Raw genomic sequence first — 27,956 nt, forward strand, 5'->3', positions numbered from 1 at the left:
AAAACCCATCTCAGCCTAGCACTTGAGTTCTGATGGCCAGCAGTGTCTTTGCCAGTGTGTCAGGGCCTGAAAAGGTTAAATGTCACAGAGGAACTACCTAGGGAGAAACAGCAGAATTCTATCCTTGAAGCACTAAATTGAAAATTCTTCATTTCCATTGGATACAGGTAGAAGATAATGAAATAAAATTGTCTGAGAAAACCCTGCAAGCAACACGGGTAAGCAGCATTTTTGTTCCCAGTGATAACATCATCATTAACATGAGATGGGGGCTGGAGAGACGACTCAGCAGTTAAGATCTCTCGCTGCTGCTGTAGGGAACCTGGGTTAGGTTCCCAGCACCCACATGGTGGCTCATAACTGTTCATTGCTCTAGTTCCATGGGATTCTGTGCCCTCTTCTGGCCTCCCTGGGTACCACATACACATGTGGTGCACATACATACATGCAGGCAGAGTACTTACACACATAAAATAAGTATTTTTGTATTATGGTCCAAATAAAAGCAGACTGTAATGATAAAATATTTAACCTTGGGGCTGGAGTAATGGTTCAGCAGTTAAGGGTACTGGCAGATCTTCAGAAGACACAAGGTCTATTCCTCGCACCAACATGGTGGCTCACAAACATTTGTATCTCTATTTACAGGGGATCCTATGGCCCCCAAGGACACCAAGCACACTTATAGTACATAAATGTACATGGTAGACAAAACACCCATGCCCATAAAATACATAAATAATTTTTTTAAAAATACCTTAACTCTTAGAAAAAAAAATTTGTCTTCAATACCTGTTAGCATTTCCCGCTTCCTGTTAGGCCTCTGATGGAAGAAAACACTTATGGGAACAAAGTGAAAGAGATTCCACCTAGAATTTTTAATGTTTTAAAAAAATCTCCCTGTACAACTTTTAAGTCACCACTAGGGACCAAATCCAAAGCCTTGAGCATTCTAGACAAGAACTCTCTACCATGGAACTGTCTATCTCCCCATTCTGTCTTAAGCACTATTAAAAGCAGTTTCCATGGGCTGGGTCGTGGTGGCACATGCCTTTAATCCCAGGACTTGGGAGACAGAGGCAGGTGGATCTCTTAGTTCGAGGTCAACCTGATCTACAAGAGCTACTTCTAGGACAGCTAGTAATGTAACACAGCGAAACCCTCCCTCAAAAATTGACCTACCCAGAAGCTGAGATGGCAAAGGAGAAGGTGGCTTTTTTTTTTTTTCACAGACATCGGTCCACTGGAAAAAGACCACCCCAAGGAGAGTACAGAGCCAGGTATGATAGGCCGTCCACACCTCTAGTCCCTGCAGTCAGTAAGCTCAGGCAAGAGGATCACTGCAAGTTCCAAGCCATCCTGGCTGCAATGAGACTTTGTCACAAAAACCAAAGCTCACAATACACCAAACGAACCAGATTATGTCAAAGTACATGGTATCTCTTTGTTACAGTCAAATCGGACTCAGCTTTTTATACTGACAAAATGAAGTTTTTGATTCTGTAAGTTTTTATGCCGTAAATCACCAGCTTTTTGTTGCTATTGTTTTTAAAGGGGGACGAGTGTTTCTTGGGCACATTGCTAACAGGAGGAAAAGGAGCATATCTTTATTCCAGCAGTCCACAGTCTGGGCCTGAGGAAGGTAAGCAGCTGTGATTGTGTTCTTGGCTGTATCTGAGTCCCTTGTTTGCAAGTGTTAGCACAGTGTTGTAGCTAATAATACACCTGCTCTCTGAAAAGACATGCTGGCAGAGAAGGGTTCTCCTGAGCTGTTTTCCTTTGGCTCAGCTACTTGAGGAAACTGGTGCTGGCTTCACGAGCATAGGTCTGTACCAGAACTGCATATGGTCTCCCTTCTTCCATTGCTTTGTCCTCAGGATGGGCCAAAGTGGCAGCACTTCCAGCAAGAAGCCATAGACCTGCACAGTTTTCTCCTGTGTAACAAACTTACTGGTTTTATGTTTTAAAACAACACCTTGATGGGCAGTGGTGGTGCATGCCTTTAATGCCTTTAATCCCAGCACTTAGCTAAGGCAGGCAATTCTCTTGTGAGATTGAGGTCAGCCTGTTCTACAGAGTGAGTTCCAGGACAGCCAAGGGTACACAGGGAAACCCTGTCTCAAGAAAACAAAATACCTCATTATTAACTCCAAGTTTTGCAAGTCAAAACCCTAAGTGAACAGGGCCTGATGGCACATGAGTAACCCCAGTATTGGGGGTGGGGGCAGAGGCAGAAGTTCTGCCTGTCTGCTAAAGGCGGCCTGTACAACACAAGGAGTTTGATGCCATACAGGTCTGTTAATCAGATAGTCTTGATGAGGACAGGCAGGCATGTATAGATAAAGGTCTAATGAGGCTGAAATCAAAGATCAGCCAAACCTGACTCTTCTCTCTAGAAGCTGTGGGGGAAGAGTCTAAGTTGTTGATCCACCAGGACTGAAGCCCATTTTATGCCTCCTACTAGATAGAGGCTGCTCTCAGACCTCCCTTAGCCTCAGCAACAAGTGAGGTCATCGCCTCTGTGTCGGCTCTCACATCAGTCTGCCCCTGGCATCTGTGACACACACCATTTCCTTATACATGATACAGCACGCCCTTGCAAGCATGACATCCCTTTACAGCAGCTGTTAAAATCTCAAATATCATAGGCTCAGATATTCCAAATCCCATCATCATGATTATCTCCAGGGACTGCAAAGATGGCTTAGTAGTTAAGACAGCTTTGCTGCTCTTACAGAGGACCCAAGTTCAATTCCCAGTCAGACTACTCACAACCCCTTATAACTCCAGAGAAATCCAATACTTTTGGCCTCCAAGGGCTCCTGTGCTCAAGTGCACATACACATAGAGACACAATTAAAATAAATCTTTTTTAAAAAATGAAATGAATCCTTAGCCAGGTGGTGGCAGCACATACCTTTACTCTCCGGGAGGCAGAAGCTGTTGGATCTCTTGAGTTTGAAGCCATCCTGGTCTACTGAGGGAGTTCCAGGATAGCCAGGACTACACAGAGAAACCCTATATTGAAAGAGAGAGAGCCTTATTATTTAATTTATTTCATATTATTTATTTGTTTGAAATTTGTTTGTTTGTTTGTTTGTTTTTGCGACAGGGTTTCTCTGTGTAACAGCCCTGGCTGTCCTGGAACATATTTTCTAGACCAGGCTGGTCTCGAACTCACAGAGATCTGCCTGTCCCTTCCCCCTAAGTGCTGAGATTAAAAGTGTATGCCACCACTGCCAGGCCAAAAATCTTGCTTTTTAAAAACAGAACATCTCTAGCCATGTCCAGCCTATGGTTTATGGGGCATCTGTGACACTGGATAGCTGGGAATTATAGCCCAACGCAGAACCATGAAGTTAGTGCAAACATTGAGACTTCCTTTTTTGCAAATTTTATGGGATTCAGAGGACTTGCTTGTGTGATTCTCAAATATGACCTTTATAGACAGCAGTTGTGTTGCAGTGTTAAAAGGCAGGACAAACCTGAACCTTATATGGATAAGGCTCAAGACAGTAATCAAGTACAGGTCTGAAATGGAGTTTTCTCTTTGTGGACTTATGAAACTGAAGAACTAACTACTTGTTCCTCACTCTCCCAGTAGACAAGGCAGTACTAGCATGAGATAACCCTACAACTTCAGTGTTCAAAGGGGGAGGGTTGATAAGGGAAATGAGGTCACCAACTTAAAGCAACTTTAAAATCAGTTTTGGCAGGCTGGATAGATAGATGGCCTAGAGGTTAAGACCACTGGCTGCTCTTCCAGAGTTCCTAAGTTCAATCCCCAGCAACCACACGGTGGCTCACAACCATCTATAATGGAATCTGGTGCCCTCTTCTGGCATGCAGGCATACATGCAGGCAGAACACTGTATACATAATAAACAAATACATGCATGCAGGCAGAACAATGTATACATAATAAATAAATAATTGAATGAGTAAATAAAATCTTTTTAAAAAAGTTCTAGCTGAACAAGCAATACATGTAGGCAGAACACTATATACATAATAAATAAATACATACATAAATAAAATCTTTAAAAAAAAAAAAAGATCCAGCTGGGCAGCAAGCTGAGTCTGGGGGTACAGGCCTTTAATCTCTTCAGTCAGCCATGGGAGAGTGAGGCAAGAGGATCTCGGATTCAAGACCAGCCCCTGGGCAGCTTAGTAAAACCTTGTCTCAAAATAAAAGGGTCGAGGCCAGCCTGGTCTACAAGAGCTAGTTCCAGGACAGGCTCTAAAAAAAAGCTGCAGAGAAACCCTGTCTCGAAAAAACCAAAAAAAGAAAAAATAAAAAAAATAAAAAAAAAAAATAAAAGTAAGGGAAGAGAAATGGCTCAGTGGCTAAGAACACTGGCCACTCTTCCAGAGGACCTGGAAGCACCCACATGGTGGCTCTCAACTGTGTGTAATTTCAGTTCCCAGGGACCATGCTTTCTTTTGGCCTCCAGTGACACTCACTGCACATATATGGTGCACTTACATACGTATACATAAAAATGAAAAATAAGAAAAAGAAAGTAAAAATAATTCTTGGATATAGCTCAGTGACATAAAGCTTATACAGCATGTTCTGAATTTGTTGCCTTGGTTTAGTATCCAACACTGGGGTGTGGGTGTTTAGTCAGGTGTTCAAATTTGATTCTTTGATTATTATCAAGGCCTGAGAACTGTTCCTCGTGGCTTTCAGCTCTGTCATTTGAGCTGTTAGTTTTGGGTTTGAGGGTCTCCTGTCTCCTAGGGTGGTCTCAAACTAGAGGTCTTCCTACCTTTGCCTCCTCCCAAATGTTGGTAATACAGGTGTGTGCTCTTACACTCACATTGTATAGTATGCTTGTTGTTTTGATTAGAGGGTACTGGGGGTTGAACCCAAGGCCCTATGAATGCTAGGCCAGCTTTGTATCAGCTATTTCCCAAGCCCTGGGTCATTTTGTTTTGTTTAGAAGGCAGGGACTCACTCAGTATGTATTTATTCTAGACTCCTCTGGAACTCACCCACCTACCTCTGTCCTACCAGGTTTTTTGAAACAGTGGCTTACTTAGCCCAGACTAGCCTCATACTTGCCATGTGGCCCATAATGATTGAACTGATGCCCACCTGCATTTATTTCCCAAGAACTGAGATGTATGTGCCACCATGCTGTGCACCAAAGGCTTCATGTACACTAGACAACCAGTCTTCCAGTGGAACTACATCACCAGCCCCTGCGTACTGTTTTAAAAGCAAGCTGTAGATAACAATAAAGAGGTGGTTGTGTGATGCCATCCTTGATCCATTTTTAATAGTCATCTGGAATATGTGCCAAAATTACTTCCTTTTCAGCAAAGGACCTTATTAGAAAACTGATTTTGTATTATATTGTGGTATCCAACAAGATTTAATTTATCTGTATAAGCTCTGTGTAAGAATGAAGGTCACAACTAGAGGTTTCTGGGTCCTTATTAGTCACACTGTTTATGTTCTACACAACTCCAGTTCTTCTGTATGTTAGGCAAACACTCTACCACTGGGCCACTCCCTGGCCCAGTCACGCCATTTTCAGATCTTAAACCTAAACTGGGTATGCTGGCACATGTTTGTAATCAGCACTAACTCTTGCTCCTAACACTTGGAAAATTGAGGTCAAAGGATCACCAATCCAAGGCCAGCCTATTCACATAGTAAATTCAAAGCAAGTCTGGATAGCAAAGCCCCCTTCCAACCCTTCTTTTCCCCTAGAAAACTTAAATTTCATTTATTCTAAGTTTACACAGCTTGATGCTACATAACAATTCTATAGAAGCAGAAAATTTTAACAAGCAAGTCTGTGTATTAAATATTTTACCACTTTAAAGTCAAGGGATTAACTGACCTTTAAATTTATGACATTTAAGACCACCCACCCTTGTAGTACTGTAAGTTGACCTTCAAGCCTTACACAGCCTAGGCAGGAACTCCTTCACTAGACTATTTGCACTGCTTGTTACTACTGCTATTTTGGAGGAGGGCGGGGGTCAAGGCAGGGTTTCTCACTGTAGCTTTGGAGCCTGTCCTGGAACTAACTTTTGTAGACCAGAGTGGCCTCAAGTTCACACAGATCTGCCTGCCTCTGCCTCCCAAGTACTTTGATTAAAGGCATGTGCCACCACTGCCTGCAAATTTTATTTTGGTGTAGGGTCTCTCCTAGTTTCCCAGACTGTCCTTTGAACACACTCTAGACAGTGTGTTCTTGAACTTGAGACACTCCTACCTCAGGAAATCAAAAGCAAGGGCTCCCTTGTCCTGCTAGAGCTCTCTTAAAGGGAGATGATGCAAAATGCCTGAGGGCTTTCTCAGGATTTGGAGGGGGATTGCAAAGATGAAAGACCCTGACGTGAAGAGTTGTTAGTGTCTTAGAATCAGCCTCTAATTAATTGGAATATAATGAGTTTGAAATTGGTATATTTCCATCCCTAACAGTATTTATCTTGATTGGTCAAATTCTGAGCTCTGTGTCATGAACACTCGCCTGTGGTTGTAGTACGGGGCTCTGTGTGTTGAACACTCGCCTGTGGTTGTAGTACGGGCTGTGTGTCGTGAACACTCGCCTGTGGTTGTAGTACAGGGCTGTGTGTCATGAACACTCGCCTGTGGTTGTAGTACAGGGCTCTGTGTGGTGAACACTCGCCTGTAGTTGTAGTACGGGGCTCTGTGTGGTGAACACTCGCCTGTGGTGGTAGTACGGGCTGTGTTTCGTGAACTCTCGCCTGTGGTTTTAGTACAAGCTGTGTGTTGTGAACACTCGCCTGTGGTTGTAGTACGGGACTCCATGTGGTGAACACTCGCCTGTAGTTGTAGTACGGGCTGTGTGGTGAACACTCGCCTGTGGTTGTAGTACGGGCTGTGTGGTGAACACTCGCCTGTGGTTGTAGTACGGGCTGTGTGGTGAACACTCACTCGCCTGTGGTTGTAGTACGGGCTGCAGCAGCATCTGTAACAGTTCAGCTCTATTCAGTGGCTCAGCCTTCTGACTTTTCTCCCAAGTGCTCAGGACTGAGAACAGCATTTCTTTCCATGAGCTGCCTGTCTTCTTCCCTTCCCCAGCCCAGGGACTTTACTATTAGGAGACTTCTTGCTATTCTGCTTTACCTTTTTTGTGTCCTTCATGTGCCCTTGTCTTCTGTTCCTGCTGTCCTTGGCCAGGCAGGCTGCCCAGTAGCTAATCCTTAAAAACTTGGTTTAGACTCAGATCCATATCCTTAAACATGTTGTTTTAAACTTACCCCAAATAAAATCACACTCTGTGTGCTGTCCTGGGGCTTGCTTTTGGGTTCGGTTTTATGCTCCTAGAATGTATCCCGATTGTGTTTGGTTTGGGAGCAGCACACAGCAGTGCAGTGCGGATGGTAGAACTTGCCGTGAGGATGTGCTTGCACAGCAGACAGCTAGTGCTGTCAAGGAGGCTGAGGCGGGAAGTTTTTAAAGACAAAAATGAGGAAGGTTGCATCGGATACTTTGAAGCCAGCTGTGGCATTGGTGATTAATGACAAAACTGGGTGTCAGTTCCAGGATGAACAGACAGTTGCTGGGTAGATTCCTGGTAGAAGTACTTTTTATTTAGAGTTGCAGTGGACTCTGCACCAGTTCAGGTTCTGGCACTTTTCTGTGATAGCCACTACCAAGCAATCACGTGTAAAAGTTTATCCTTCTTAATTTGACATTTTTTACCTTTTGGGAGGATTGACATAAAGTGACTCAATTTAGATTCTCAAAATTTCCACTGATCATAGTTATAAGTATTCATATAGTTCACCGATTTTCATAGCTCCAAAGTACCTTCATATGAAATAAGACATTTATCATTTTTATTTTATGTGTATAGATGTTTTACCTACAAGTATGTCTGTGTACCATGGGAGGCTGGAAGAAGGTATCGTGTGGGTGCTGGGAACTGAACTCGAGTACTCTGAAAATGTTCCTAACCTCTGAGCCATTTTTCCAGCACCTCATTTTATTCTTTTTTTTTTTTTTTTTTTTTTGGTTTTTCGAGACAGGGTTTCTCTGTAGCTTTGGAGCCTGTCCTAGAGCTAGCTTTAGTAGACCAAGCTAGCCTCGAACTCACAGAGATCCGCCTGCCTCTGCCTCCCAAGTGCTGGGATTAAAGGCATGCGCCACCACCGCCCGGCTACCTCATTTTATTCTTGATGGTCATTTGTTTTGTTTATAGGTTTGTTTTCATTTTTACTATTGCAGCAGTACAGTTATTAGCTTGTTGTGGCAGAGTGAGGAGCGGTGGTGGTGAGTGGCCTTAAGTCACAGAGTATGCCCTCCTCCGCCATGTTCTGGGATTAAAGGTATAAACCACCATGACTGGTCAGTTCTTAGAATTCTTACATGCCTCTTTTTAGTCACAGAAATCCCCATTTCCCTCTAATTTGACCAGAGCAGCAGGTTGTGGGGGCTAGGATGGTGGCCCACACGGCCTTCATCCAAGAGGCTAGACTGTTCTTAGAGGCTTGTACCAAGGCGAGCTTCACTGAGTGGGGTACGGTGTTCTGTTATTTGGGGTGAATATAGTGCTACGTTTTAAACAGATACGAGAGATGTAGAGGACATGTAGAAATATATTTAAAACAGAATTGCATCCATGTATTCACACCATTTATGTGTTCTTTCATACATGAAGTAGATAGGAAAATTACTTAATGGTGCTAGCTGCCGTAGGCAGGGACTGACTGGAACAGCTGCCTCACGGATCAGCTAGTTTTGTCAGTTCCTGCAGGACCAGCAGTAGTGGTGACAGAGACAGAAGCGAGAAAAGGAGTATTTACGGGCTTGGGGGTGGGGAGACTGCCCTGTCCAGCAAAAGGAAAAGCAGACGGAAGTGAGATGCTGGTGGGGCAGAGCTTAGCATGGCTGGATAGAAACTTCCATCTGCCTATTTGCTCTTAGAAATTAGAAAACTCTGTGTTGGGGTCTGCCGGTAAGGCAGATAAGGTTAGGAATCTCTAAGTAAGGCTGTAAGCATAGAGGTTTTAGGGTCTCTAAAAGATATTCTAGCAGGGAGGTTGGACAAATAATATTGGAAAGTTTATTTTCCATGGCCGAGGATGTGAGAGAGAGACAAGACCCAAAGGTTAGCTCTCTTCAAACGTCTTTGAGACAGAGCGAGGGTCGAGTGATATAGGTCAGGCCATCCTAAGGCTCATCAGCTCAGAGGATGGGGACCAGACAGGACCGCTCCGACTGTCCCGAGACTGGGACAGTGGTCCGAGAGGAAATGAGGACAACAGTCTGAGATGAGAAGAGTTCCCAGTCCTCAGCCATGCGGAATTAGCAGAGATGAATGTCAGCAAAAGCTGATTTGGAGGTGACCTTACCATTTAGTCGGGAGCAGACACAGGAAGTTAGAAAGTGGCCCAGGTCCAGGGTCCCTGTGTGCCTCAGCCCCCCTGCCCACAGGTGGGAGGGAAACAGAGAGAGCCTGGCCAAGTTACACACCAGTGTTATCATGGCTCAAGTAACCCTGGCAGATCCCCTGGAGGGTGGCACACACAGCAGGTTAGAGACAGACAGATACTCCATGCAGAGAGAGCTTGGGTATAGAGTTTATTTAGTGGGGGGTTGGGGAGAGGAGCTGGAAGCTGCCTCTTCATTAGAAGGAGCAGGAGGAGGGATGGAGTGGAGGCCAGAGATCAGCTTGCCTCAGCAGGAAGGAAGAGATGGGGAGTGGGTGGGGCTTGTCTCTTAAAGGGACAGGGTACCCAGGTAACAGGGCAGGCCAGCAGATTACAACAACCTCTACATACCCTTTCCTAGAGGAAAGGGAGACAGAGGCAGAGTGACTTCATGTTGAAGTTCCTTAAGTTTATAAACTGACAACATGACCACTCTCCATTGTATGATTAAAGTGTAAGTTTTTATTATAGATATGAGGGAACAGTCAAAGGCATCTTAGAAAAGTCCAAAGCAGAGTGAGAAAGAACTAGATTGAATATGGCCAGCAGACTGGATCATGGCAGGGCTATCTTTGACAGAGAGAATAGCAAAGGGACAGAGAATAGAGAAAACTTAGTGAGAGAAGCCGGAGCAGAGACCATAACAAAACTAGCACGTTGTAAGGAGAATGAGCAGCTGGGGAGGGAAGCCCTCAGCTGAAGGGAGTTTAGAGGAGGGAGACTGCCAGAAGGGCCAGGATGCTAGTGTGGACTTTGAAATACGTGTTTGGTGCTTGTGATGCTGAGGGAGCCTGCAGGCCGGCACAGGCTTTGATGTGCTGCTAGGTATCCATTCTGCCAGAGTCCTTTTGGTAGAGGGAAAGCAGCTTCATAAGTTCCTGAGGAATGCTGGCTTTCTACTAACTACTAGAAATCCTCCTGTAGTCCAGGTGAGCTCATTTCCAAGTTTCCTTTGGACTTGACACTAAGTCTGAAGGTTTTTTCTACTTGGATTGATCTATGAAAGCTGTGATAAGAGGTCAATTTAAAATATAGAGATATAAGCACCTGTCCCAATAACAATCTTAGACTAAAATTCTTTTCCCACTGATCTGCAAGTAGTTCTTATAAATAAAGTCTCTTGTTCTGTTTGTCCTTGAGAAAATACCACATTGTCTTGTTAGATTTCTAATACATTCTAGATTGGGCAGCCTAAATTATAATTCTGTTAGAAACTCTAGAAGCTAGGAAGTCCAAAAGCAAAGTACAGGCAGGTGGGTTGTTTTGAGGCTGCTTTTCTTGGCCCCATATAACAAAATGACTTCTTATGTAAACAAAGGGGTGTAAAGGAAAAGTTAGCTCTCTGGATCTCATTCTCCTGGGGGTTTGGTTGTTGATTGGTTTTGAGTTTGCTTTTATTTTTTGTGACAGGGTCTCACTATGTAGCCCAGGCCAACCTGAAACTCACTCTGTAGAGCACACTGGCCTTGAACTCACAGAGGAGATTATACTGCCTCTACCTCACTGTTAGGATTATGTTTTCTACTTATTTGGTCTTCATTTATGTCTGAATGTTTCAATATCATCATCTTGTCTTAAAGTCCTGATTACCCATCATTCTCTCTCTCTTTTTGGGTTGTTTTTGTTTTTGTTTTGTTTTGTTTTGTTTTTGTTTTTTCAAGACAGGGTTTCTCTGGTGTCCTGGAACTAGCTCTTGTAGACCAGGCTGGCCTCAAACTCACAGAGATCCACTTGTCTCTGCTCTCTGAGTGCTGGGATTAAAGGCGTGCGCCACCACCGCCCTGCCATCATTCTCTTGATTCACTCTATTGCTAAGACTTTCCATAGATCTTTTTGTTTGAATTACTCAATGTTTGTTTGTTTGTTTGAGGGCAGAGTTTCTCTGTGTAACAGCCTTGGCTCTCCTGGAATTTCCTTTGTAGACCAGGCTGGCCTCGAACTCACAGAGATTCACCTGTGTCTGTCTCTTGCATGCTGGAATTAAATACATGCGCCACCATGCTCAGTGAATTTTTCATTTTTCATTTGATTCTTTTAGTATTTCCTTTAATTGAATTCCATGTTCATATACTATATCGATTTTATTTCATTCAGCTGTTTTTAAATTTATTCAGTTCATTAGTTTCTACTTTGATTTCTTTGAACATATTTTTAATCAGCATTTCAGATTCTTTGACATTTCATTCAGTTTCTTCATTGCCAGGATTAGTAATTTTGGAGGGGTCCTTTGGCCTTGGTTTTTCTGTTTCTTGTGTTTTTGCATTGGTTCTTGTACATCTGGTGTCTTGTTGGATTTTTTTTTTAATTGCTCAATTCCTTCATTGGAAATGTTTACGATATTCAAGGTAGTAGTGAGGGTAAGGTGTTCCTTTCCTCTGCTGGATTAGTGTCTGGCTCACCAGGCTTGATCTCCAGTACTCCCCTGAGAGTAGAATACTGTCTCCAGGAGCAAACACTACCAAACACAGTAGGCTTACGATGAAAGTATAGCAGTAGTCAAATTAAAAAATCATCCCTTAAGTGCCAATTATGCTGTGAATCAAAAAATACCAAAGTTCATGTGTTAATCTCACTAGTCAAGACTAAGACCACTAACACAATTTAAAGCCAAATTTGAAGCAAGATTTAATTAAATGCTGGCCAGGTGGATGGACCCTGGCCAGGTCCATCTCTAGATTTCCAGATGTCCCCAAATCAAGTTTTGCAAGGATTTAAGGGTTAAGAAGGAAAATCCATAATTCATTGCATTTACCATCAGATCCAATCAGGAGCAAGCATACATCCTAACCTGTTTTCCGCCTGTGAACCGCTCACCCACATGTGATCAAGCACATCAGTGCAGATGGGTCAAACAAACTTGGTTAGGAGAGTGAAAACAGGTGGCTTGTTATCTCAAGCAAACAGTGGCCTGCCGCGTTTCAGGAACTGTCTTTGGGCAAGGGGCTGGCAGATCAGAGTCATGTTTGTTTCATGGATCTCTAAGGCATTGGAATTAAAACTGAAATCTTAACTGGCTCTCACACATGTGCACTGATATATTAGATGCTGCAGTTATAAGTACAGAAGCAAGAAAGTGGAGAAAGAGTAGTGATTCGTATTGGGTTGGTGAAGAGAAAGCAAAGAAACAAATAGAAAAGGGAGGTGGTGGGATGGGGGTGGGGCAGTTAAGGCTAAAGGTGGAAGAAAAGGTAAAGAGATGCAGTCAGGTGCCCTAAAACAGCCCAAGTCTTAGACAGCTGCGACACCGACTCCACAAACCAGGCCAGCCTACATCCTCTGAGAAAGTCTTTTAAAAGGGGAAAAAAATTAGGGACAAGAGAAAGAAACAGAGTACTCACACAGAGCAGGCTGCTAAATTATCATTGGATATTGCATAATGAAGGAATAAATGTGAAGGAAAGACAGCTGATGGGCCTGCTTGCTGTGTTCAGGATTCAGGCTCTTACACTTCCTTCCCCAGTTCCTGGGTGCCTGTCACAGCCCTGAGAGTGTCCAATTAGAGCTGGGTTTTGGGTTCTCAGAGTGGCCCTGGGCAGTCTTCTAGGCTCTCCTCTGGGAAATAAAGCTGCAGTTGCTGACCCAGTCAGTGGATGGTCCTTCCCAAGTCATGCCTCTGGATGATGTTTCAGGAGTCTGGTTGTGAACGCTGACCGTGAGCCTGGAAGCTCCTCACAAGGTCTTAGATGCCGATCTGGTCTTTACCAGTTTGGTTGCAGATGTTGACTTCAGTGGTCCTCCCTGATGTCCAGGGCCTTTGGAGCCGGAGTCATTGTTGCCCTGCACGCTTTGATTCTGAACAAGAGTCTCCCTTCCTGAGCACTGTACAGTTTTGGTTAAGGTTTCTTCCCCATATTCTTTGCATATTCTCTTGGTCAGGTTTTATCATATATTCCCATGACCTTTGCTCTAAATGCCAAAAAGTGTGCACCACAGGAATTGCAAGGCTGCCATGCCACCGACTCAGCAGATTTGATATTGGGGAGAGTGCGTCCTCCTTCCATGCCGTCTCCATTCACCTCTGCCTGGCTCCCCTCTTTCTGCTCTTTAAAATGTCTCCTACTGTACAGGGGTATGAATTTCCTAAGCCTCTCTGGTTCTGACCACCTGCTGAGGTATTCCCAGTCACTTCCTCTCCTACTTTATAAAACTAGAAACAGGGGTTGGAGAGATGATTCAGCAGTTAAGAGCACCAGCTGCTCTTCCAGAGGACCCAGGTTCTATTCCCAACATAGCCACCTGTAACTCTAGTCTCAGGTGATTTTACGCCTTTCTCAGGCAATGCGTACATTTGGTACACATACATTCAGGCAAAACACTCATACATATAAAGTAATAAGTAATAATAATAAGATAAAAGTAGAGATATGCAGGTCTTCACCCACCTCTGAGAGCTGTTAGGTAGTTTCTCCTGGAGATTCTAATGCTGCTGCCGCCTGCTTTCTACCCTCTTAGGACCACTTAATGTTCCTGACAGGAAACCTACTATTCTGGGATCTGTTTCCCTCTGGCTTTTTTAAAGATTTTCTTTTTATCACTGACTCTTAAGTAGTTTTATTTTATTTTGTTCTCTGGGGGTGCAGGAGATCAGACTGCACTCTGCACAAATGTTGTCCCACTCCGCTATGAACGGTGTGATTTTGATGTGACATCTCTGGGCTTCTTCATGGTTTCTTCTTGGATTTGTTTACTTTTTGGATCAGTAGGTTTTCTACAAAGCATAATCTGGAAACATTTCTGTCATTCCTTTTTCTTTGAGTTAGGGGTTGAGACAAGGTCTTCCTGTATTGCTCAGGTGAGTGCCACCGCTGATCTTTTTCCTTCAGTGACACATGCATTGGGCTCATTGAAGTTCTGCCATTCTCTGTTGCTCTGTGAAATTATTTTTAATATTTTCTCTTATAATTTTATGTTGCATAGTGTCTATTTCATTTATTTTTGAGGCAGAGTCTCTTTGGCACAGGTTTCAGCATGGAACTCATTGTGCAGCAGGGCTGGCCTCCAGCTGTTGCTGATCTTCCTTCTGCAGCCTCTCAGGCCCCAGGTTCTTTAGTGTAAACTACCACGCCCAGCTGTTTTAAGCCTTTGTTGACCTCAGATTTGAGACAGTCCTCGAGTGCTTGGGTATAGGCATATGCAACCATACCCAGCTGTTGACTGTTTCTGTCCCACCCGGTTTCCACAGTCATTATGTCCCAAAGTCATCACAGAGGTCTACATTAATTATAAACAGATTGGCTTAGTATATTAGGCTTCTTATTAACTCATATAACTTATATTAGCCCATAATTTTTGCCTGTGTTAGCCACATGGCTTGGTACCTTTTTTGGCAAGTCAGTCACATCTTGTTTGCTCTGTGTCTGGCTTTCTCTCTGTCTGGTGACAACTGCTGACTAAAACTGCCCTCTTCCCAGAATTCTTGTCACCCTGCCTCTACTTCCTGCCTGGCTACTGGCCAATCAGCGTTTATTTAAAATACAAGTGACAGGGAACAGACCATTGTCCCTCAACACACAGCTTATATAGTACCTGTTTCTATGTCTGTCCATTTTTCCATGTCATGTATTGGTTCTAGAACCCTCTATGTTCTAGCCGGGTGTAATTGAGCACACCTTTAATTGCAGCACTCTGGAGGCAGATGCAGGTTGATAATCTGTGAGTTTGAGGCCAGCCTGGTTTACAAAGAGAGTTCCAGGACAGCTAAGGCTACACAGAGAAACTGTCTTGAATGAAAAAAAAGAAGAACTCTACTCTCTCTGCTCTGTCGTCATCAAAATCTGTGGAAGTGGTAGCATACTTGCATAAAACTCCTGTACCACAATCAGGTCCTGACCTTGAAATCATTTCTAGATTATTTAGTGCCATGTAAATGTTATGTAAATAACCATTAGCCTGTATTGATTAGAAAGTAATGACCAGAAAAGTTGTCTGTGGGGATTAAGACCAGATGTGACCCCTACAGGTGTAACCACTCAGTATCTGTCCTTCCCAGTAGCACAGCCTTTGTTTTGAAAGCTATTCTTCACCTGAACTAGTTTGTGGAACCCAGAGGTGTGTACTCTGGCATCTTTTTCTTATGCCTTGCATAATGCCACTAATCTTATCTGGTATGTATTTCTGTATTTTTCATTTCTAAAAGTTTGTTTTGAATCTTTTTAAAATTATTCTTCATATACCAAGCAAATGTAGTTCCTCCAGATTCTTGAACATAGAGAATATGATTATAATCATTGACTTGAGCAGGCCCCAAATGTAATGAGTTATCCTGTCCCTTTAAGAGACTAGCCCCGCCTACTCCCCTCCCCATCTGCTGAGGCAAGCAAATCTTCCTTCTGCTTAGAGTTCCTTTCCCATTTCTCTCCCAAAGAAGCAGCTTCTGCCTCTCTCCCTTCTCCCCTCCCCCCCTTTCTGTTTCTCTCTGCCTCTCTCTTTGTTCTCCCTTCTCCCCTTTCCTTCCCTTCTTTAACCTACTAAATAAATACCCAACCTCACTCTGCATGGTGTGTGCCTGTTCTCCCCCATCACATGGCTCCCTGCCTAGGACTCCCTGCCCTCATGGCCTGCAGGACCCTCAAGGAACGTCGCCATTTTATTCTTACCTTAACCAAAGGCCCTGCCTCTGTGGGGTTGTTGTTGCAGCTCAGTTGCCATTCAGTTGTCTCTTACCCTTTCATCTGATTCTTTGGTTTAGGGGTTTTGTTTGTTTTTTGAGACAGGGATTCTCTTTATAGCCCTGGCTGACTCGGTACTCACTTCTCTAGACCAGGCTGGCCTAGAACTCACAGCAGATTCCCCTGCCTCTGTTTCCTGAGTGCTCGAATTGAAGGTGTGCGCTACCACACCTGATGTCTAAATCTTACTTTTAAGCTTCATTCATTAGACAGGAAATTTTCCTTACCTGAGTTGGAATCCTTCTTAGTACTCAATATTCCTGTGAAGTAATTGTTATGCCCAGATCACGGGACCACCAGATCACCACCATGAAGACCGAATGCCATATGTAAAAGCAACGAGCCTTTATTCCAGCTCGAACTTGGACTCTCCAACTGTCTAACACAGCAGTTGAGAACAGAGTGCCCAGCCCAGTTGAGGTAGGGTTTTTTATTATAGTAGAGTTTGGGGGTTAGGGAGTATCCAGGGTCCAGGACCCTGACTGATAATTGTTTAGGGATATCTTGGCAAAAGGGGAATAGGTGAGTCCTGGACTCAGGGACATGTGGTGATCTTATCTAATGGTTGGAATGTTAGATACTGCCCTTTAGATGCTGGCCCTCCCTGGGTGGTGTCAACTTAGGGCTTTTCCTGGAACCCTGTGCTGCCTGCCAGTAACCCCGAGAAACCCAGGCCTACTTTTTCGCTGGTCTCGATCAAGCCTGCTGTGGCAGCTGTGCTACCTGGGCCTCACAGTAATGAAGTTTCTTCTGTGGCTGGTGGCATGGGATAGAATTTCCAGCATAAGGGTCTGTGTGAATGTTTGTTTTACATATGAATATCCAGTTTTTACTGCAGCGTTTGTTGAAAAGACCTTCCTTTCTCCTTTGAATTGTCTTTGTGGAAAATCAACTGACCGTGTATGTGCAGGGTTATTATTTCCTAACAGGCCGTGCTAAATGGTTGCTTCTCACTCCATTCTCCCTATAGCAATTTGACTTGATGGTGCTTTGTTTTGTTTTGTTTTGTTTTGTTTCCTTCAGGAGAATTAATAGTTCAGCAGTGAGGAGCAGAGGCACAGGTCACACACGTGGGACAGCAAAAGTGATAAGACAGTCTAGGAAATGAAAATCCGCCTTATTCTGAACCCTGTTCCTTTCTCTTATGTTCACATGAAGCTGCTGACAGACACTTTAAAAGGGGGGGGGGGCTGTAGAGATGGCCCAGCAGTTAAGAGCACTGGCTGATCTTATGGGAAAAGAGGATGTGTATTCACGGGTAGATTGAAACCAGGATGGCTCTCTAAAGGCTTCAGTTCCATGTCCAGTTTATATTCTCATTTTGTACTCTAAAACCACAAAGTGGGGTGAGCAAGCAAGAGACATTTTACAGAAGGAATTAGAGACAAAGACGTAAGTAAGAGGCGAGAGATGAGTCAAAGAGCACCTTTAATAAAGGTGGTGACCGGGTCATTCAACCTATCTGTCTTGTCCTTAGCCAAGATGGCTGTGAAGTGTCTCTCTTAGCCTCAAACAAAATGGCAGATACATGGTCTCTCTTAGTGAGGATGGTTGTTGAAGTTAGTTCAATTCGGGAAACAACCAGGCTAGTTAAGAAATAAAACAATTGTATTTTTATTTATTATGAAGGGGAAACTCACGAAACAGGAACAAGAAGTCCAAGCTCAGCTGTGCTGCGAGGGAATCAGATAGAGTGCACCTGGGCCACACACCCTTTTTCTCCAGGTCCCAGAAAGCCACACCCTAACTTGGTCCCACCTCTTAAAGATAATTGGTTGACAAAGATTTCCCATCAGATGGTGGTTAGGTTATCTGACCTGTCCTTAGCTAAGATGGCACCTACCCACATGTTGTAAGGTACTGACAAACCACATGGTTTTTTTTAGAGCAGTTGTACAAATTTTAAACATACCAATTAGCAAGACACACATACAGAACACATAAAATTCAGACATTCAAAACATGCATTTAAAACACATGTGGGCACATCATTCACATACATCTTTCATACATATGAATCAAATGAAACATCCCAGGCATACGCTGCTCTCTTAGATCAGCCCACAGCCAGGCAGGAAAGAGGGACCAGCCACCCTGGTCTGTGGCAGGAAGGATGGAAACAGAGAAGTAGAAATGAAGCCAGGTGAGAAAGAGTGACCACCCTGGGCTTCAGCAGGAAGGTCAGAGGATCTCAGTATGACTGGATCACATGCCAGGAGCAACTGCCAATAAGTGGCCATGTCCCCGGGGAGGGAGTGAAGTTACATGAGTGAGGCAGGAAAGATCCAAGGCCTGTAATCTCCAGAGTCCCAGAGATTAAGGGAGGACTGGATAAAGGGCACAGGCTGTTTTTGTGGTTCATCAAGCACAGAAGCAGTGGCCAGGACTCCGAGCCTAAGAGACACATGGTTGCCCAGTACTGGGTCTTTCGAGTGAAGCCTTAAAGTGAGAAACTACCGTCAGGAGAGACAAACCCTCACTTATGGGCAGGGGGAGGCTTACCAATTTTAGCTGATAAGTTGGATGAAGGGGTCCAGCAATCTTTAGTTGGAAGAGTGACAAGATTGAAGGTTACAGTGGTCCTCAAACTGCCAGCAAGCAGGAGGAACTTCCAGGAGAGCTCAGTCTTACGGCACCAATATAATGATTCTACGTGAGAGGAACCTTGGCTGGAAGGAGCCAGGCGTCTCCATGGTGGGCAGGAGACAAATACACCATGAAGACAGAGCTTATGTAGGAATGTTAGTGAGATAAAGGGAACATGAGAAGGGAAGGTGTTACTCCCTTTTAAAGATATAAAAGGGGAAGGGGAAGACCAGACCCATAAGGGGCAGCCGGTCCCACAAGGGATAGCAGCAGGCTACCCGAGGCCTCAGTGGGTTCCCCAGGCCTCGGTAATCCCCTAAGGCCTTGGCAAGTCACCCTGGCAGGTGGGAGACCACAGCAGGTGAGAAACAGACAAAGATATATCATGCAAAGAAAGTTTTGAGTATAGAGTTTATTCAGTGGGTTATGGAAGGGAAGGGGAAGGAGGAGAGGGAGAGGGAGAAGGGGGAGAGAGCGAGCAGAAGTTACCTCTTTGGGAGAGAGATGGAAAAAGAGAGAGCAGGCTGGAGGAGGTGGGATATCCACTTCCATGGGTGGAAGGGGAGGGATTGGGAGAGGTCAGGACTTGTCTCTTAAAGGGACAAGTATCCTGGTGTCAGACTAGGCCAGCAGATCATAACATTCCCATCTCTCTCTTTTTTTAAATTTATTTTATTTATTATATATAGTGTTCTGTCTATGTGTTTGCCTGAACGCCAGAAGTGGGCACCAGATCTCATTACAGATGGTGGTGAGGCATCATGTGGTTGCTGGGAGTTGAACTCATGACCTCTGGAAGAGCAGTCAATACTTTTAACCTCTGAGCCATCTCTCCAGCCCCCATTTTTTTTAATACACTGAAAAACCAAAGAACCCATCTCTTTCTTATAATAAAAAGGCGGGAAGTTAGGCACAACAGGTTAAAAGAATTGGGATGGCAGGTTTTCAAGACTACTTCCTGTGGGCACCATCTTGGGGGGACCTGAGAAATCTGGGTGCTGGTCACATCCTGGGATAGCTGGTCGCTTTACTCCTGTCCTGTTTGTGGTGTGGAACTGTCTGGTGTTTCTTGGACCTGGCAAGGTGTTGTCAGAACAGAGGACAATGTTAAGTTTAGGAAGAGAAAAAAATTTTCAGGACCAGGGAATTGAGAAGGGTGTATCTGACCTGTTTAAGGTGGCTCCTTCAATTCAGCTCCCTGGAACTCACAAGAATTCTTTGGTTTTGTGAAAACCTAAGTTTTAGACATATACATTGTATGAATAGTAGCATATTTATGTCAGAATGACTGTGACAGATGTTTTTACACAATGAAAAATATTTTTAAGACTACGGAAGGCAGCATGAGAGAAATTTAGTAACTTGTATTTGTCCTCATACCTTTATATACAGTATACAGTTTAATAACTTGCATTTGTATTTTGTTTGATGAGGTTGTCCTTTTAAACCTACAGAACGCCTCAGCTGTCAAACTGCATCAGAGATCTTTGAGAAGGATAAAAGTTTACTTGAGTTATTGATTAAAAAACGACAGAGAACATAGTCGTTTGGCTACGTAGAGCCCCTCCTCAGGGTCCTCCATGGTTGTTGAGGGTCGTATTTGCCTTTTGCTGTTTAGTGCAGGGCCAGCCAGGTTTTAGAAGATCTTATGGGTTAGAAGTCTGTAGGAAGACAAGCCTACCCTTACTTGAGTAGCTAGGCTGTCGATTCCAATGATTCTGTCCACTGTCTGGAGATATTCAGTTTAGATGAAAGGCAGTTTTTCCCAGTGGTCAGCGCTTGGCAGTTGATGAAGCAAATTGCGGATGGATGTTATTCTGTGCCCGTTTGTCTTCTGTCTTCTTTGGAAGGAGTACTGCTGCTAGGAGCCAACCTGTCTCTATTATGACCTCTATGGGCACCAGCATGCTTATGGTATACATACAGATATGCAGGCAAAACACTAATATACATCAAATAAAATAAATCTAAAAATGATAGAAAGGAAAAGGAAAAAAGGCTCTATTAGGTCTTTCAAAATAACTGTATCCATTACTTCTTGGGCTCTCTTTAGGGTTGAGCTAGCTTAGAGACAGAGAATTATGAACTCACCAATGTCTTAGAAACAAAGAATAATCTCAGGGTAGCACAAAGGACCATGCAAACAAAGCAAAAGTAACCTGGCAAAGCAATTTCTTTTTGTAAAAAGGATATACCAGAACCCAAAGTGTTGTAGGAAGAGAATGAAGAATGAACTAAAAGGAAGACATGACCACTCTTAGAGCATGGAGACTGAGGAAGAGTCCAGGCTGAGCATGGCCAGCAGCTAAATCTGACAATGAGAGGAGCCACCAACCAAGAGAGGCAGCCCAGGCTAGCCAGAATGGCTGAGTTATGTAGGGATCAGACTGGGGGTGGGAAAGGTTTAGGGAAGCAGGGTGAGGAGGAGCATTGGGAGGAGCCACAGGTACTGAGTGAGGTTTGGCCTGGGTTTGAGACTAACAGGAAGCACACTTGGTTGTTATTCTAACACAGGTGATCAGTTTATCTTTTCTGATTGGCTGAGGTCCAGCCTCACAGCTTTCAAGGTTGGCTAATTTAAAAAAAAATCAGCACAAAGGAAATGATAGAAAAGGGGAAGGGGGCAACTTCTCTCTGGTTCTGGGAATGCAGAGGGAGCTTGTGGAAAAAAAAAATTTACCAGGTGGTGGAGATTAAAAGATTTGCATGCAGGTTTTACAAGGTAAGGGAGATTTAAAAAAAAAAAAAATCTCACAAATGGAGCAGATATCTCCAAATTATTTTAAACATATCCTCTGAAGATGCCCAATAAGGGAATGTGAATTTTGCTTCTTGACATCTGCTGACAGTATTTATGCTTGCTGATTTTGGATTTTTTTCCTTACGGATTTTTTTAAAGAGGTTTTTTATGTAACCCTGGCCAGCCTTGTACTCACTATGTTGCCAAGGCTAGCCTTAAACTCCTGGCAGTCCTCCTACCGCAGCTTCCAGAATGCAGGAATTATAGGCACTTACTGAGCTGGACACCTACTCTTATTTTTTTCTCATTTTTATGCGAAAACCGTATGTGCTTCCTTTCCCTGTTTGAGGCCCTGGAGGTCATTTGAGCTTTCCCAGAGCAGAGGATCAGCATCAGTGCACAGGTTGTATAAGAGCACCTGATAGTGGTGTCTAGTTACTCTACTGGAGTTGTTGGGTAAAAGCCTGGTCTGTGCAGCCCCGTGAGGAGTCAAGGCATCTTCAGGTTTTGCTGACCATCTCATTAGAGTCTTATAGGGGTGGGGGAATCAAGCAACAAATACAGCGAAATAGGGCTTTTCTATGATTTGCTTCTTTGTTTCTGTCAGAAGAAATAAAGAATATTCTGGTGTCACACAAAATATGTAGCCCAACTAGCCAGTTCTTTTGTAAAAAAAAAAAAAAGAAAGAAAGGGAGAGAGAGAGAGAGAGAGAGAGAGAGAGAGAGAGAGAGAGAGAGAGAGAGAGAGAAGAAAAAAGAAAGGTGTGCTAAGACCCAAACCAGCTAGTCACACACCGGGCCAGGACATTGCTTGATTTTTATTCTAACGGGTGATGACTATGTCTTTTCCCTGGGGTCTGACCTCACAGCCTTTTGAGATTGGCTAATTTTTGAAGAGTCATCAGAAGGGAAATGAAGAAAGGGGGGAAGGAGTCAGACATTCAGGTGACTTAAGTTCTGAGTACATAGCAGGGCCTTTGTCTAACCCTAAACAAAGATTTTACTAGGTTGGAGGAGTAAACATTTGCCATAAAGACTTTACTAGGGAAAGATAAAAGGATTTGAATACCTTTCCATAAGCAAAGGCTTTACAGTGTTTAATAGAAAACCTGATTTTTTAAAATATTTCTTACAGTTGCCCATGTAATTAAACTTACGATTTTATTGGTTGTTTAAATAACCAATAAAGGTGATATTCTAAAGATGAGTCAGATGTGGACGAAGGGACAGCCACAAGTATTTTGGCAGAGAATAAATTCTATAGTAGCCTCTCTGTCCTTCATGCAAGGTCCCTCGCCCAACAGGGGTGGACTGCAGGAGAGATGTGGTCAGGGTCATGCATGTTCAAGGTCCTTGCTTAGCCTACTTGGCTTTTTTTTTTCTTTTCCATGGCTCTCAAGAACACAGCAAATTAGGCTAGGCCACCTATGCCAACACACCAATTAAAGAGACAGGCAGCAGCAAAAAGTAGAGACTAGAAATGGATCCCATATAGTCTCATTAGAAAAAGAGTCAAATCATAGAGTTCAGTGATGCTTAAGTCTGTCTTCTTGGTTCTATTCAAGGTGGTGTTTTAGTTTTCTGTTTCATTAGTTTTGTTTGGGGGAGGGGAGGCTTTTTAAATTTATTTTTATTTTATGCTCACTGGTACATGTATGTCTGTGTGAGGGAGTCAGAAGCCCTGGAACTTGAGTAACAGACATGTGTGAGCTACCATGTGGGTGCTGGGAATTGAACCTGGCTCCTCTGGAAGTATAAGTAGTGCTGTTAATCACTGAGCCATCTCTCCATCCCCAAGAGAGCTTTTTTTCAGACTTATTATTTAGTTGTCTTTTCATTTATTTATTACGTGCTTCAAAATGGTCTTGATTTACTGTATAACCAAAGATGATGTTGAGCTCCCTAATCATCGTGCTTTTGCTTTCTGAGTTCTGGGATTATAGCATAGACAACCACCACACCCAGTTTTATGAGGTTCTGAAGACTGTGCTACATTTCATTCCCAAGGTTTAGGTTGAAATAGTGAGCAAGAAGCCAAGCATGGTGCCACATGCCTTTAGTCATAGCACTTGGGAGACAGAGGCAGGTTGGATCTCTGAGTTCAAAGCCAACCTGATCTACATAGAATTCCAGGACAATCATGGTTACATAGAGAAACCCTGTCTCAAAAAACAAAAAGAGAAGATATATAGAAGGCAAAAGAATGTTCAGTTGAAAGCTAGCTGAGCGGTAGCTCAGTGGCTATGCACCGCGTTTGCCAGTCTGAGGTCCCGAGTTCCCGAGTCCATTCCCGAAGCCCGTCACAGAGCGGTGTGGGTCGTCTGTTCCGAGTTCGATTCTGTCACAGAGCGGCCGTTGGCCGTCTGTTCCGAGTGTGCCTGCCTGCCCACGCCCTCTTGTGGCGTGGAAAAAAAGAATGTTCAGTTGAATCGTCCTGAACACAGTGCTATGTCACTCATTGTAGCTTTACCATTATCTCAGCTCTGTTGTAGCCTGCCTGCTAGATAAAGTGTGTAAAATCTCTTCCTCGGAAGCAGGTTCCTTCTGATGATGTGGGATTTTCTTTTGTATGCTGTGAATATGTTTTATTACCATTGGTTAATGAATAAAGCTGCTTTGGCCTATTAGCTCAGGCTTCTTATTGGCTAGCTGTTACATATCTTAAATTAACCCATTTCTGTTATTTTATATTTACCATGAGGCTTATGGTTTGTACCTCTTGCTTCTTGGGCAGCAACATGGCATCTGCCTCCTTTGGCAGCTACATGGTGTCTCTCTGGCTCCACCTACTCTCTCTATATATATCTCTGTTCGGATTTCACGTCTGGCTTTGCTCTGCTAAGCCATTGGCCAAAATAGCTTTATTCATTAACCAATAAAAGCAACACATAAACAGAAGGACATCCCACATCATTCTCCGATTGGTGTCAAGACTACAGACTTTTCTCTTTTCCCAGCATGAGATTCCTTGGGAGATTATAATTCTTTGGGATCCATTGTTTTAATTGTTGGAGCAGAAGTATCTCTCTTTAGGATATCTCTTTTTCCAGGAAGGTTACATTATTGCTCTAGTACCTTCAAGAAGGACACTGGACTCTTGCCCAGGAGTCTAGTACTCCAGCTCTGACAACGTTCTTTTCTTGTAGGGAATGTGCATTTCTTCTCTGGGGGCCTTCTGTTTTCTCACCGTCGTCATGGAAGTATCATCATTTCCAAGGATCACATGGATTCTGTTTCCTTCTATGATGGGGTATGTGGTTTTTCAACCCTGGCTTTGGTGCTCTAAAATATATTTTACATATAGACAGTTTTCCCTTCTCCATTACCGTGTGGCAGGATGTCAGGAACCACCATTGAACAGGCCAGCAGGGGGTGAAGAGAGGCTTGTATATTTTCAGAACAGTTCTGTGCTTTGCTAATAAGGCCTGGGTCAGAAGAACCGACCATATGCCCAAGTTGGTCATCCTAAAGATAGTAGAAAGTAGCTGAAAAAGACTTCCAATGGCTCATCACACAAGCCCAAGGCTCACACTTCTGAACTGGAAGGTTCATCCTGTGACATTGGTGGGGTTCTAACCACAGAAAAGAATTGTATGTGTTCAAGGAGGTAAAAATTGCTTACTTTCTCCATAAGACTTGAAAGCAGAACTGGTCCCCGCCCCTTGCTCATCGTTGCAAGGAGTGAACTATCCAGGGCAATGCAGGAGAGCTCACCTTTGTTGAGAGGACAGGTGAGAGCTGGTGGGCTGACAAACCCTGCAGCTAACCATGGTTCTCCTGGAGCATGTGAATAGACCAGTCTTGTAGAACCAAAACTGCGGTCCCCATGACACAGGGCAACAACAGGATATCCAAGAAAAAAATCCCAGTGAGGGCCCAGCATCAATAGTATAGCAGAAACCAGAGAGCTTGAACCAGACCAATGACTCTGCAGTGAACACTTGCAAGTAAAGATTTATAGATAAGAGGGTCTACTGCATGACTCACGGTGTCACACTGCAGCTTCCATAACAAGATTGATTTTTCTTTTTTTTTTCCTTTTCTCTTAAATTTTATTTTATTTGGGGGGGGTTGCAAGGGTAGAGGGAGGGCGGATACAAAGGGATGGGGAAATGGATAGGATAGAGATGTATGATGTGAAAGACACAAAGAATAAATAAAAAAGAAAGAAAGAAAGAGTGATCAAGAGGCTGGTGAGGTGGCCCAGCAGTAAGAGCATTCACAGCTCTTCCAGAGGACCCAGGTTTATTTCCCAGTACCCATGTCAGCTCCCAACCATGTCAGACAGCTCACAACTGCCTGTAACTCCACCTCTAGGGGTTCTGACACCAGCAATACATGACAGATACTCCAGCATGTACATGAATACAATTTTAAAATTTTTCTTTAAGAATAAAGAAATAGGCCACGCAGTGGTGTCATAACTGAGTAGTAGCACACACCTTTAATCCCAGTACTTGAGAGGTAGAGGCAGGAAGATCACTGTGAGTTTGAGGCCAGCCTGGTCTACAAAGCAAGTTCCAGGACAGGCTCCAAAGCTACACAGAGAAACCCTGTTTAAAAAGAAAGAAAAGAAAAAAAACAACAAATGGGTTTGAAGAAATGGATCAGCAGTTAAGAGCACTTGTTGTTCTTGTAGAGGACCAGGGTTCAGTTCCCAGCACCCACGTGTTAACTCAAAACCATCCATAACTCCAGTTCCAGGGGATGTAATGCCCTCTTCTGACCTCCTTGAGTGCCAGGCACACATGTAGTGCACATACATATAGGCAGGCAAAACATTCATAAAGTAAAATAAATCTTTAGAAACCAAAAGAATGAAGAAGCAGTGCTGGGATAGCAAGGTTAGCTCATTTGGGGAGAGTAATTCTATTTGTTTGTTTGGTTTTGTTTTTACTTTGTTTGAGACAGGGTCTCTCTACATAACCTTGGTTGTCCTGAAACTTATTATATAAACCAGGTTGGCCTCAATCTCACAGCAGTCCTCCTGCCTTTTCCTCTCAAGTGCTGGGATTAAAGGTGTGTGCCACTACCATGCCAGACTGTGGAAGTAGATTCTTACCCCATTAAAAAATTGATGTAGGCTCTGAAGAGATGGTTCAGTGACTAAAAGCACTTGCTCTGCTCCTCCATAGAACCAGGTACCCATGTTAGCCATTCACAACTACCTTTAACTCAGACTTCAAGAGGGTTCAACTCTTGCTCTGGTCTCTCCTGACACCTACACTCACATGGAGACATGCGCACATACATGTAATTAAAAAATCATGAATCTCTTTTTAATCAAAACAAATGTCTAATAGATTTAAATAGTTTTAACTTTATTGCTGGTGGAGAAGAGGCACTCATCCCACAGTGCACACGAAGGTCTGAGGGCGGTCTTCAGGAGTCAGTCCTTTCTTCCATCATGAGTTCTGGGCATCAAATTCAGATTATCAGGCTATGTGGCAAGTGCTTTTACTTCCTGAGACATCTCTCCAACCACAAATTAAATATTTAAAATTTCATAAGTATATACCAAAATTAAAACCAGATAAGCAAATTAATTCGACCTATATAACCACAAAGGAAACAGTCATCAAAAGTCTTCCAACCAAAAAAAAAAAAAAGCTCAGGACCAGATGGTTTATCACAGAATTCTACAAGATGTTCAAAGAAGAACTAATAACCAATATTCTTCAAATCGTTTTACACAATAGAAGCAGAAGGAACATTGCCACACTCATTTTACAAGGCTAAAGTTACCCTGATACACAAACCACACAAAGGACACTACTAAGAGAATTACAGGCCAATCTCACTCATGAACATTGATGCAAAAATACTCAATAAAATACTGACAGACAAAATCCAAGAACACATCAGAAAAATTATCCACCATGACTAAGTAGGTTTCATCCCAGAGATGCTTCAATATATGAAAATCTATCAATGTAATTCCACCATATAATCAAACTGAAAGAAAAAAACCATGTGACCATTCGATTAGATGTTGAAAAAGCTTTTGGCAAAATTCAACACCCCTTCATGATAAAAGTCTTGGAGAGAACAGGGTTTTATACAAGGAATATAATAAAGGCAGTATACAGCAAACCAACAGCCAACATCAAACTAAATGGAGAGAAACACAAAGCGATCCCACTGGAAATCAGGAAAAAGACAAGGTTGTTCACTCTCTCCATATTTTTTCAATATAATACTTGAAGTTCTAGCTAGAGCATTAAGACAACAAAAGGAGGTCAAGGGGATACAAATCGGAAAAGAAGAAGTTAAACTCTCACTATTTGCTGATGATATGATAATATACATAAGTGACCCCCAAAATTCTGCCAGGGAACTCCTTACAGCTTATAAACAGCTTCAGTAATGTAGCAGGATACAAGATTAACTTAAAAAAATCAGTAGTCCTCTCTTGATAAATAGATGATAAACGGGCTAAGAAAGAAATCAGCAAAACATTACCCTTCACAGTAGCCACAAATAACATACAATATCTTGGGGTAACTCTAATCACACATGTGGAAGACCTGTATAACAAGAAC

At 43.3% G+C, this 27,956-nt stretch overlaps 1 protein-coding gene across 5 annotated transcripts in view; it reads left to right on the forward strand.

Moving 5' to 3' along the window:
- Dnaaf9 (dynein axonemal assembly factor 9) overlaps window positions 1-27,956 on the forward strand; it is a 148,463-nt gene that overhangs the window by 77,968 nt on the left and 42,539 nt on the right. For all 5 annotated transcript variants that reach the window (XM_038329804.2, XM_038329806.2, XM_038329805.2 and 2 more), the window contains 3 exons: window positions 168-218; window positions 1,555-1,642; window positions 24,561-24,664. In XM_038329804.2, the coding sequence (XP_038185732.1) occupies window positions 168-218; window positions 1,555-1,642; window positions 24,561-24,664 (243 nt within the window). The remainder of the gene's footprint in view (window positions 1-167; window positions 219-1,554; window positions 1,643-24,560; window positions 24,665-27,956) is intronic.

This window comes from Arvicola amphibius, chromosome 5 (assembly GCF_903992535.2).
Source record: "Arvicola amphibius chromosome 5, mArvAmp1.2, whole genome shotgun sequence".
Taxonomy (NCBI): Eukaryota; Metazoa; Chordata; class Mammalia; order Rodentia; family Cricetidae; genus Arvicola; species Arvicola amphibius.